Here is a 13618-nt window from a genome sequence, read left to right on the forward strand (position 1 = left end):
GCATAAACCAAGAAAGAAGAATCGACAGGTAGACGGATGAGGGTTAGGAAGAGCATCTGTATCTACGAGGGAAAAATGAAGGAAGCTAGACCAGCACCAAACCAGCATAAACCAGTCTGGATGGAAATTTATGCTAGTCTAAGCTGGTCTTTTCAGCAGGGAAGAGCGTTGAAGGGGAGGAAAATGGAGAAAAGAGAGGCAAAGGAATGAGAGACAAGAGAGTGGAGAGGTGGGGTGGGGTCTTTTGTTTATCAGGCTTTACCCAGCAGCATGCTGCATTTTCATGAAGCCTGTCAAAGAGGGGCAGCATTCAGATTCTGAGCGCGGAGGGCTGATTCATTATTTAATGCTCACATTAGCATGAATGTATTAGTGCACAGGTCCCTTTGGAGACACCTGCTCTCACATCTCCCTTTCCAATTTATATTCTAGAACTTGTTGTCCTCTCAATACCAAAGATTTCCTTTGTCCTAACTCAAACAAAATGCGTCACCAGACAACATGCTGGGTTGAAGATGATCAAAGCCCAGGGAAAATCAACTGATGGGGTCAATCTCACAAAAACTCACATGTGAAAAAGTCACATTTATGCAAAAAAGATATTTTGCATAAGAAAATGAAGCCTATTTTTAGGCCCATTTATTTTGCATTGTGACATTTTCATGAAAATTAACCACATTTCCAGCCAAATTATCTTATTATTATTATAATTTTTTGTAAGCCCTATTTTTCTCAATGGTAATTGATGACGGACCATTGAATTGTTGAAAACTAATGCACACCCGAGGTGGTAATGCATTATTTTTCAACAATTCAATGGGCCGAAGTCAATTATTCCGCTTATACCATGGTTACCACACCATACTACATCGTTCAGGGTTTTATCTCAAGAAATGTTCTGGTTTTCGTCCCTAAAACTCTCTTGGGAGTTGTGAGTGGAACTACTTTCTTCCACAACGGATTCAGCGTCTTGCTTTAATACAGTCAGGGCCTTCGTTGCTAGTTCGAAAACGTAACTTTAGAACTAGCAATGGAGGCTTGCGAGTCTTGCGCTGCTTTACTGGAGCACTTACTGGAGTAATAAGGTAGTTCGTTTGTGCATGTGTGTGTGTGTGTGTGAGTTTGTTTTTGAGGGATCGAAAGAGAGAAGCTCAGAACCTGAGAGAGATAGCTTCTGGGATTACCTTTTTTTGTTCTCGTCAGAAGTAAAATCACTTCAAAATCGCCAAGATGTGAGTTTAAGCACTTCTCAGCAGCAGCGAGTTTCGCCATATTTCCGTTATAAACGTAACAACTTTTCTGAACCCCACTGAGATGCAGGAGTGCGCTGACATGAGCGCTCTGTTTTTCTCTCGCAAGTGTGTGCAAATGTGTATGATGAATGTGTCCACGTGTGTGAGAGCTTAAGAGAGGGGGAGGGGGTGCGTGGGTGTTTCCCTCAGATATTTCAGATAATATAGAAACTGTTGTATTGATCAAGTGTATCTTGTTTTGATACAGCTCAAGCCTTCGTTGCTAGTTCGAAAACATTACTTCAGAACTAGCAACAGAGGATGCGCTGCTTTTTGGCATTGGTGTAACAAGGTAGTGTGTGTGTGTGTGTGTGTGTGTGCATGCGTATGTATGTGTGTAAGTGTGGGGTAGACGAGGAAGCGTGAGTCCTCTTTTTAACTGAAATTGAAATAAATGTAGCATATTTTACATTGTTTGACGTTATTAACCGATTAACTTTAACCAATGTCTTTGTTTTATTTGGTTATTTTGTTGTGGTAGCCTATAGGTCTCTTTGAAATAACTGAAATAATTTGGCGAATTGATATGAAACCGTCATGCGGTCAAGACCTGGAACTACTTCATAGCTGTGCATTTACTTGAAAAATAATTGCACACCTTCGAACGTCAGAACCAATTAGAATCAAGCATTCAACAGACCCGTGGTATAAATTATATATATATAAAATATATACTGTATATATGTATTACAGTGATGAAAATGTAATTTTTTAAATAACGGTGATGACATTTGTAAGAAAAAACGTGCTTAAACATCTTTTTTTTTTATCCAAGCAAGTCACTTACAAACAAGATTCTTATGTACAATGATGGCCCATCACAATGCAAGAAATCTTGAATACTAAAATTGCCTTTTTTTTCTTTAGGCATTTCTTCTTTCTTTTGATTTCTGTATGAAATATGACCCGGACATGTTCTTGGCAGGTTCCGTAAGATCCCCCCATTAACAGATGTGTCATGTCCCAGTCGCCATAAGAACGTACTTGCATCCTCCATGGAACAATCCTGGCTTTCATTCTTCAACAAAACTCTTTTCTCCTATTCTTAGCAACCATATGCTCTATTCTGGTACTGAAGTGACAAGTAGAAAGAAAAGAAACACATAAAGAATGAGCAAATAGGAGATAGGTGCCTTCAGAGCACTTTTGAGGGAATAGTCTGAATTGTTGACTGAGATGCCCCTGACATTCTGGGGCTTTTGTCTGGTTTTGTTGAGGTTTTATATTCATAAAAAAAAAAAAAAAACATCCATATGCATTCAAAACCAACCTAGCCAGAAGGAAAAAGTAAAGGAAGTAAACAAACAAAGCTGAGCTCTTGGGGTCCGAATACCGCTGAAAGTCATTGGCATTCTCACTGAGTGCCGTCTGAGGCCATATGTTTGTGTGCTTTTATCTGCAGGAGAGAAGATCTCTCATATAAAGAATCAGATCATGTGTACTCGGCTGCTTCACCTGCAAGTGCTCAAGTCTGGAGCCTGCTAATAATAGAGAGAGAGAGTCAATGAAGGATAGAGAGAGAGCGAGAGAGAGAACTGGAGATTTTGAGAGAGCTGTTATGTGCATATTGATAGGCTAGGTCAGAGGTTGTGGTCATTTTTAAGGGTGCTATAAGCATACTGCGATGACCACTGCTGCTATGAAGAACTGGTTCACTATGCATCACATGAGGTCACTTTTTACATTACTGACACTTTCCTTCAAAGTAACTTACAGTACTTTATATTGCAGAGACAGTCACCTTGAAACAACTTCAGGACTTCCTAAGTGCCATGCTGATGAGCCTAATCGTTTCTGCACCCTTCCAGACCATGACCTGAGTTTGACCCCTGTTAATTGCCAACCCAGATCCTTAAATTGAAACACACCATCCACCAACCTAAAATCTGAGAAGAGTTAGTGATCCTGGGAGTTTCTGCATCACGGCAGACGTTCAGGATCCAAAGCGTCTTATAGTACACTTATAACATGGATAGTCCCTCTGGAACAAACTGGGGTTAACTCTCATGTTCTTTGAGATTGACTTTACTGTTTTTATGTTTGGGGTCCCACAGACCTCAATAATGTACATGTAGAAATTATAACAGTAACTTAGAAATTAACCTCTTATATTTCCTTTGAACTATTTTAATAAGTTCATCAGACCTAATCCAAACTCAAAAGGCAGATATCATTGAAGCTTTAACTCTGTTTTACAACATACATTATTTCTTAAAAGATTAAGAAAAATCATCAACCTGGTACTTCAATGTTAATTCAAGCTATTAAAATGGTCTTTCAGACCCCAAACGGAACATAAGGGTTAAGCGCCATGCTCTTTGGCAAAATGGCGAAAGGTTTACAGTTCATTCCTTTCAGTTACCAGCCTTTAGCTCAGCGCTACTAAACACACTACATTTTTTGCTAACCGTGTTATATTGTCATCATCAAAAATATATTTATCAATATCAAAAGTAGAGCCCGACTGATATGGGATTTTTGAGACCGATACCGATTTTAGAGGGAGAAAATTCACCAATTACCGATATGGTGACCGATACATTTAATTTTGAGCTGGAATGAAAACAGACCTTTTCTATGTGGATTGTGCACCGATTTTGCACCGAAGGCTGCTTTCTTAAACAAATATTTTATTTAAAGAACATTTGACATTATTATTATACACTGTCAACAAATGCTAGAAATGAACACTGAGAAAATAAAGAATAAATAAAAATACAATAAATAGCTTAATAAACATCAGTACTGTTAGTATAAGTCAATTGCTGACCATTTAAATAAAGAATAAATAAAATAAATAAAATAAAAATCTGTACTGTATGTCTAGTATCAGTCAATTGCTGACCATTTAAATAAAGAATAAATAAAAATACAATAAATAGCTAAATAAAATCAGTACTGTACGTTTAGTATAAGTCAGTTGCTGACCATTTAAATAAAGAATAAATAAAAATACAATAAATAGCTAAATAAACATCGCACCGTTTAACTCCGCCCTGTCTGCAGAACCACCAACAGCTTAGAGTCAGCTCTGTAAACAATGGAGTCGGAGCGCGCTCTGCTGGACAAACTACACTATGACACCAATTCTAAAGCATTGTTTTCTGCATTATATGTTCTGAAAAAAGTTGTCATATCTGCGCATATCGGTAAAATATACGCCGATACCGATAATATCGGCTGACCGATATATCGGTCGGGCAGTGTATAAATTGTAAGGTTCCAATTTTCAAGAATGTTTACAGTAATTCTCTGTATCGCTGAATCACAGAACAGTTAGAGTGAGAAATAAACTGCCAAGAATTTAATAAATGAATTAAACAACAAAGAATATTTGAGTATAGCTAATGCTACATGACAGCAACAGTCAATATGCCAGCTGCCGCATACTCGCACGCTCTGCCATTCAAACATGCGCGCGCTCGCAATCTCACTTAAATCTCACTCATCACAGCATGAATCTATGTCAAACTCATTTGAATAGCTCACCAGATATGCATAATTATCGTGCTAACAGTATAATAATCGTTTATCCTGCAAAAGGATGTTGAGATGTCTTCAGGCAATTGCTTTTTCGTGATCTGCGTTACTTCACAGCAAAACGCTAAAGAGGGTGAACAAATCCTAATGATTTGTCACTGGAGCAGTTTTGGCATTAGTACTGGAATTTTTCTCAAGTTTGTGTGATGGTTAATACAGTATTACTATAGTAAAACCATGGTTATAATGTGGAAACAGTATTACTGCAGTAAAACCATGGTTAATAGTATCAAAACCATAATTTCTTCCAAAAAAAACAAAAACATGGTTACTACAGTCATGGTTACTTCAATATTACTAAAGTAAAACCATGGTTTATTTTCGTAAAACCTGATCATGTCTGTTTTCAATATTGCAATGAACATAGTAAAAAGTGGCTCTTTGAAAAATTAAAACTAAACCATAAGAAAATTTAAATGTTACACCCCTAATAAGTAACTCCACTGGCCGCACATTTGACCATATATTAAAGACACTGCATATTTATCCTTATATTAAATTCACAATGGGAAATTATCAGGGTGAGATAGAGCGATGGTTTAGGAATGTGATGTATACTGGTTGCTCACCCCTTTGCAGATGGCCACAGCCTCCTTGGACATGGATTTTGGATAGGACACATGATGCTCCATGATGGACTGAAACAACTCATCTTCATCCTCACCGTCAAACGGGGGCTATGTAAATGGATAGACAGAGAGACACAGTGAGAAAAAAGAGGGGGTGAGAATGAAAGATAATATCAATATAATCATTTGCTGTTACTATAAATGGTAGACAATAAAGGCATGCCATGGATTATGTCTCATTTGCTTGTAATTTCCCATGTACTGCCACAGAATTTTGTATCCCTTCCCCAATGGAAATTCGAGAGTCATCACCACATAAAAGAGCCTCTCAAGTCGTGTTTGTTTAGGGAAGACTAGGAAAGAGAATTACAATGTCTTTTGTCAGGACAACTCAATAGTAGAAGTCTCCACTGGAAACAATCCAGACTCTTTTCTCTCCGGCATTGAAAGCTTGACTTGTTTCAGAACAATTCATAAATAATTGACTGAGCCCAATAGGAATGAAATACTTGCCGTTAGTCTCGGGAGATTTGTAGAGCATAATTAATAAACACTGACCTTAAATTGTGTTCCAAAATTCAACTACCTGCTACAGTCTCTCCCTGTAGATGTTCCCCTCTCTTATTTCAAGCAATATGATAGCATAGCGAAGTCCTTTATTTGGAATGGTTTCACAGACCAATTCACAAAGGTGAGCTAGGCCTACCCAAGATTTTGTTTTATTATTATGCATTTGGTCTCAGACATTTGGCTCATTGGTCACTTCCACCTGAGAGAGTCCCTCCCTGGTTTCGTATTGAACAGGACGTCCTTGCCCCTATTTCGCCATTGCAAAACCTCTCTATCAAACTAACCGGAGAAGTTAAGTCACACCCAGTTATCTCGCATTTGCACTCGGTATGGACAAAAGTGTCCAGTGTTTAATTCGGACATTTATTTAAATGTTGCCTCAAGCATATGGCTGAACCCTAAATTATGTATTAGTAAGTCCCCTTTCTGTTGGTCAGAGTGGATTGGGAGGGGGGGTTACTACACTCTATGACCTATATGAGAGTAGGGTGCTGAGACCTTTTGAAAATTTGGTTCAACATTTTAAGATTCTTAGATCCCAGTTCTTTAGGTATTTACAGCTGTGCCACCTGTTCTGTATTATTTTTGGGTTTAGCACACACCCCCCTAAAGCGGCAGATACTCTGGGAATGGTGATTACTGCTTTTGGAAAAGGTCATGAGGCATCGGTGTATTACTCCCTGTTAATTCAGAGTCTGGGGGACGGAGCTTTAACTTCTATCAAGAGATTATGGGAGAAAGATTTAAACTTGGTATTGGAGGAGGGAGTGTGGGCTAGGATTCTAAAAAGCATCAAGTCTACATCTAGAGATGCAAGGGTCCATCTGATGCAATTTAAGATTTTGCATCGAATCTACGGGACCCCCTCTTGATTGTATAGGTTGGGTCTTAAAGACACACCCACCTGCTGGCGGTGCCAATCAGAAAACAGGGACAGAACACATATTTTTTGGGGATGTGTAAAGATCCAAGAATTTTGGTTGGGGGTTCAGAACTTTATGTGTAATGTATTGGACACTGAATTTTCATTTAGCCCCAGACTCTGTATCCTGGGTGATGGGACAACTCTTAAAATTGGGGACAGATATTTATAAAGTCATGATTGGTAGGAAAATCACCCACAGGGGATGGAAGTTGGCTGGGGCACCCTCATTTAGGGAGTGGTGCGGGGAGATGGGCGAGGTGGTGGCGTTTGAGGAGATGTTTTTTTAGAAGGCTGAGGAAATGGGATTTGTTTGTCAGGAAGTGGGGGGGGTGGTCATACATGTGTTTGTATGTTTTTATGCTTGGAATCAATAAAATTGTTAAGAACCAAAAAATAAACACTGAACTTGAGAAGTTATTTACTGCCAACAGTGGAGAGGAATTTAGAGAGAATGAAAGAAGGCTAAAAAAAAAAAAGAAAGGCATGACCCTCCATTTGGGCCTCTTACCTGCCCAGCCAGCATCTCATAGAGCAAAACTCCAAAAGCCCACCAGTCCACAGATTTTGCATACGGCTGGTAAGCGATAATCTGAAAAACACACATACACAAACAGACTTTAAAAAAATGCCAGGATTTGATGAGGTTTAACAGTAATTTCCAGCAATAAAATACTGTATTCAGAATTTTACAGTGAAATCAGTGCAGACTAGGTACATTTCTGTCATAGCACAACAAATTACAGTGAAAATACTTGGTTGGCACCCCAGCCTGAACCGGGTGGGGGAGGAGTGTGATGAGGAGGAGGGTGTGGCCGGGCCGTGAGGGTGCACGGCCAGCGCTGAATCAGCTGATCAGCGGGAGAGCGAGATAAAGGGTAGCCGGAGACGCCAGTTCAAGAGAGAGAGAGACGCACGCGGCCACGCTGCATGTGTGTGTGTTTGTTTATGTTTGTTTTATGTTGAGTTTTACATTAAACTTTACGTTGACTGCTCCTTGCCCGACCTTTATTTGTTACATTTATATACACCGATCAGCCACAACATTAAAACCACCTGCCTAATATTATGTTGGTCCCCCTCGTGCCACCAAAACAGTGCCAATCTGCATCTCAGAATAGCTTACTGAGATGCTATTCTTCTCACCACAATTGTACAGTGCGGTTATCTGAGTTACTGTAGACTATGTCAGTTCAAACAAGTCTGGCCATCTCTGTTGACCTCTCTCATCAACAAGGCGTTTCCATCTGCAGAACTGCCCCTCACTGGATGTTTTTTGTTTTTGGCACCATTCGGAGTAAATTCTAGAGACTGTTGTGTGTGAAAATCCCAGGAGATCAGCAGTTACAGAAATACTCAATCCAGCCCATCTGGCACCAACAATAATGCCACGGTCCAAATCACTGAGATCATATTTTTTTCCCATTCTGATGGTTGATGTGAACATTAACTGAAGCTCCTGACCCATATCTGCATGATTTTATGCACTGCACTGGTGCCACATGATTGGCTGATTAGATAATCGGATGGATAATTGTTGGTGCCAGATGGGCTGGTTTGAGTATTTCTGTAACTGCTGATCTCCTGGGATTTTCACACACAACAGTCTCTAGAATTTACTCCGAATGGTGCCAAAAACAAAAAACATCCAGTGAGCGGCAGTTCTGCGGACGGAAACGCCTTGCTGATGAGAGAGGTCAGCAGAGAATGGCCAGAATGGTTTGAACTGACAAAGTCTACGGTAACTCTGATAACCACTCTGTATAATTATGGTGAGAAGAATAGCATCTCAGAATGCTATTCTGAGATGCAGATTGGCACTGTTTTGGTGGCACAAGGGGGACCTACACAAATCATCCTGTTCAAAAGTCTATATCCCCTTGGTTCTTAATAAAGTATATTGCTTTCTTGAGCATCAATGAATGTTTGCACCTTTTGTAAATGTTGCGTTTGAGTCCCTCAGTTGCTACATGTGTCAAAAGCTGGATCTCATCATCATATAGCCACTGTTGGGAAGAACAGAATGTGCAGAAGATGCTAGGAAATGTGCAGTACCTGGAGGATTTTTCTTAAGAACAGTGGACAGCTTCACTGCTCAGAACAAAGCAGGGACTCATGCACTATTACAAAACACTCAAACAATGACTGATCATCAAGGAAGAAAAACACCATATTAAAAAACAAGGGAAATGCAAGCTTATGCACTCAACTTTTTATTTCTGCTTCTTATAACAAATTACTGAAATGCAGACACATCTAATCGTTGTGATTCTACTGCACAAAAACTTTAATTTCCTACTCCTGTTGCGCGTGAAATCCCAGTACTGTTTACAGTTGTCATTAAATTGTAATAAAATGAGAAAATACTACTGTGACAGTATGACAACAAGTAGCCAGGAATATTCTGTAAAATCACATTTACATTTTCAGCATTGCACTCACAGAGGGCACAAGTGCAACAGCCATGAGTATAATGCATAAACAAATCCAACTGCAAATTGGTGACACTCCAGCTGTAAATAATAAAATCTAAACCAGCCCACCATGCACAGTTACATGTGTGGAGAGCTCCAGAGGACCTGAAGTGTTGATGTTGTTTTCAACATGTGTCACAATGTGTTTTATGTAAAGTGCCTTAGACACAATATACTGTAGACACAATGTATAAACCTTTAAGGACTAGATCTACTGGAATCGCTTCACTCCTTTGGACCAACAGCATGTTCTGTCTGGGTTTGTAAGTGTTTGTTTGACATGAATCCATCTTTAGCTCATGGTGTTAGATTTGGAACAGTACAATCTGCTGCTCTGTTAGACAAACGTGAGATATCTAAGCAACTTAATTACTCAGTCAGATCTTCTTTGAGCCCTCCAACATGAACAAACATAAATGTCCAGGCATACAGTTTGGCACAGTGAATAAGGTGAATAAACCCTGCTTGTACAAGAGGTGATCAGTTTGTATGAATATGTGCATTCATGTGGTCCTTTCATGTTGTCATTTATGGAGTGGAATCCAGGTGTGAGCTGGCTGTATGGCACATGTGCATATCTGTACATGTGGGTGGGTATGTGTGAGACAGAATCTGTAATAAAAATCCTGGTAGATGTGCTGCTGCATTAGACATACTTTTCAAACTTCCATGAATTAGACACACATGAAATATGTAGGCCACTGGCATTCCTCTCGCACCGAGTAATTGGTCGCTCATCAACACAGTCATACAAGAATCGGAAGCAAACGCCTACCTCAGGGGCAATGTAGTCGGGGGTCCCACAGAAGGTCTTGGTGGTGACTCCATCAAACATGTTCTCCTTGCACATGCCGAAGTCAGCGATTTTAATATGACCCTCTGCGTCCAACATGACATTATCCAACTTTAGATCTCTGATGCACAAAGAGGTGAGAGGAGTCAGAGGAGAACAGAAAAGAACAAGAAGGGTTCTCAAACTTTTTGACCAATGAACCTTCATGGATAAGGATTAAAAAAAATATCCAGTATTTATTAGAGGTTTCACTCAAAAAGAGCAATTTCAATCCAATGAAACATTTCAGAATAGAGAATAACTAGAAATAAAGCCGCAAACGGCAATCATTGGGGTCTAATCACGTGAAGAGAACATGATCAAATTTGAAAAAATATATCCTGTGTATGCTGTGAATAGAGTTGATTTGGTATCTTCAAAAAGATTTGATGAATCAAAGATCTGGGATTTTGATAACAAAGTAGGGGGACAAGGCAGATAAATGAATAATTGGCTGATAGTTTTTTTAATCAGTTTATAAAATGTATATATATGTTTTATTAAATCGCCAAATAAAGTGTTGTATTATTATTCACAATATAAGAACTTGGGCATATGATGTATGTGCTGATAGGGTACGTTTCTACAGTCACATTTTTCTTTGTATGCCCTCGCTTCAATTAAAAACACTTGATTATCTAATCAAAATAACAAATATACATTGAATTGAGAATAAAAATATCATGGATTTTGTCAATGATAAAAGATTTAGATACTGTAGAACAAAGCCTTTTTAACTGTAGAATCCTCCAGCACTGGCAAAGAAGAAAAACTGAAAAGTTACAAAAAGAATAATAATATCGGCAACTATCGGCATTGATTTTTGCAGATAACCGATAGTTCCAAAAAGCAACTATTAGCACCGATTAATCAGTAAAACCGATATATCAGTCTACCTCTAGATTCTCTTGATAACATTTTGTCAGCATGGTCTCTATATGATACACACCAAATTACGTGCAAATCAGTCATAAGGACAAGGAGGGGTTTAAAAAAAAAATGTTTTACAGAAACTTCAAAATGGCAGAAATTCTTTAGAGACAGAATCTGAAAACTGTGATCAGTAGATTCAGGAAAACTCAAGGAATCAGGGAAAAAAAAAGATGTTTTGAGCCAATACGTTCCAGAGTTATTAGCAAAATACATAAAATAGCATATTGTTATATAATGTGCCACCAGTGTCACAATGATGCATGGAAGTCCTTAGTAGTTGGTGGGATTTAGGGCCATCTTGCAAAGTTTGTGGTCTCTGTGCTCTACAGTTTTTGATGCCCAGACACTTTCAGGGCAGAAAAACTTGAAAAAGAATTATAAAAAAAATCTGAACAAAAACAATAGAGTTCCAGGACCTTCAGTGTTGGAACTCCTTAAAATGGAAAAAGATTCACTAAAAACATTTCCATGACTTTCCCACAATGTTTTGAAAGTTTTACAAATTTTATTAATTTAAAAGAGTCACAATTTTAAAATTCACTGACATTTCCAAGCAAAGACCGCAAGAACATGAGCATGTTATTCAAGAAAGAGATTAAGGGGCAGAGGACACAGTAGAGAGAGGAGTGGGGTTGAGAGAGAAGGGTTTTCATGGCTGAGTTTATGATGTGTGAGTGTGTGTGTGTTTGTGTGTATGTGTGGCAGCTTTATGAAGAGGAGCACAGCACAGGATGAGTTTGATGAAGGGGAAAAAAGGGAGAAGGGCTGTGTAAAGTATTCATGAGCATTGTCTGTTTATAGTGGAAACATGCGATGTGAGGTTTGAGCTCAAGGATTTGGAGGTTTCCTGTTAACAGCCTGAATTACAGCACTACTTCCTGTTTAGCCCACTGCGCAGGGGCTCACTGAGTGCAGTCGTACAAAGAAGAATGATCATTTATCTTTTTTGTTTATGTAGTGAAACACAAGGGCACACAATATCAGTGATACAGCTGTAAAGTGTGTATGTACGTGCATGTGTGTACTACTTGGCTATAGTTTGGAGACAATGTATGATAATTAGCATTATATAAAAACAATACAAGACTTTGTTCTTTGTCTCTCGGTCTACTCTGAAGTCATAGCTATGGGTGAGCTAATGTGTGCTATGGTGCATGTTGCTCTGACTGAATTATTAGCGATTAGTAGGAAGTCTATGTGTGACTGACATGCAGTGCTTTTGTCTAGGCTTCACTTACCTGTATATAATACCCTTCAAATGCAGGAAGAACAAGCCTATGGCGATTTCCGCAGCATAGAACCTAAACACACACATAAACACACAGATATATATATCAATCTGACAGTCTGAGCACAGGGAATGAACAGCTATTTATCTCCATAATCTGTGTTGAAAATGAAACATTTTACTGCATTACATGTGTCAAGCTAAATACGTTTGAAAACTTGGTCATGCATCTAGCTGTTTTTGAATTCAAGAACACTTATTATAAACACCCCAGTCCCCCATGAAACGCAACCGACTGGGGCAGGGGTTGCGTTAACTGAAAATTCTCCATCATTTGCAGATTTTTTGAAAGATTGATGGAAAATTTCAAATGCTGTCCATCATTTTGACATAAAAAAATAAGAAAAAAATTTTCTGGGTAGCACAACGAGAATTGATGTTGACTACCACCCCTGGAGTCGTGAGTTAGAATCCAGGGTGTGCTGAGTGACTCCAGCCAGGTCTCTTATGCAACCAAATTCGCCCGGTTGCTAGGGAGGGTAGAGTCACATGGGGTAACCTCCTCGTGGTCGTTATAATGTGGTTCACTCTCGGTGGGGCGCGTGGTGAGTTGTGCATGGATGCCGCAGAAAATAGTGTGGGCCTCCACATGCGCTACGTCTCCGCGGTAACTCGCTCAACACGCCACATGATAAGATGCATGGATTGACGGTCTCAGACGTGGAGGCAGGTGAGATTCGTCCTCCGCCATCCGGATTGAGGCGAGTCACTATGCCACCACGAGGACTTGGAGCACACTGGGAATTGGGCATTCCAAATTGGGGACAAAAAAAAATAAAAGAGGAGAAGTCTGAATAATTGACGGCATATATCAGTCATTACATAGTGTTTCACTACATGATCAGTGTGTCACTTTATTATAATAAAGCACAAAAAAGTATTGTAACAAAATGAAAGTGTGAAAAAGCGGCGCATCATTTCTGCCGATTACTTGCATTTAATCTAAGTGCAAACATTAGCCTACTTTTAGAGCAGAATTGTCAGTTATTTTAGAAGAGTAGGCCTAACTGCATTAGAGCTTCAGAGATGCGTGTGCTTCTCATCTGTGACTTCATTGTTATAGGTGATCAGGCACACTGAAGAAGTTCCGTGAACCTGTGCATTTTCCGATCGGATGTTTATTTCGTTTAAAAGCTGCACATACCGGTAAAGTTTAAAAATCTTGTTTTAGTGCAGCAGTTGATTGACAGGTAGCTAC

General features: G+C 39.2%; 1 protein-coding gene across 3 annotated transcripts in view; it reads right to left on the reverse strand.

Annotated features, from left to right (window-relative positions):
* The window catches only part of LOC127451031 (protein kinase C beta type-like), a 203671-nt gene that overhangs the window by 32440 nt on the left and 157613 nt on the right, over positions 1 to 13618 (reverse strand). For all 3 annotated transcript variants that reach the window (XM_051715510.1, XM_051715509.1, XM_051715511.1), the window contains 4 exons: positions 12371 to 12433; positions 10143 to 10281; positions 7405 to 7485; positions 5402 to 5509 (listed from right to left, as the gene is read on the reverse strand). In XM_051715510.1, the coding sequence (XP_051571470.1) occupies positions 5402 to 5509; positions 7405 to 7485; positions 10143 to 10281; positions 12371 to 12433 (391 nt within the window). The remainder of the gene's footprint in view (positions 1 to 5401; positions 5510 to 7404; positions 7486 to 10142; positions 10282 to 12370; positions 12434 to 13618) is intronic.

This window comes from Myxocyprinus asiaticus, chromosome 13 (genome assembly GCF_019703515.2).
Source record: "Myxocyprinus asiaticus isolate MX2 ecotype Aquarium Trade chromosome 13, UBuf_Myxa_2, whole genome shotgun sequence".
In the NCBI taxonomy this organism is placed as follows: Eukaryota; Metazoa; Chordata; class Actinopteri; order Cypriniformes; family Catostomidae; genus Myxocyprinus; species Myxocyprinus asiaticus.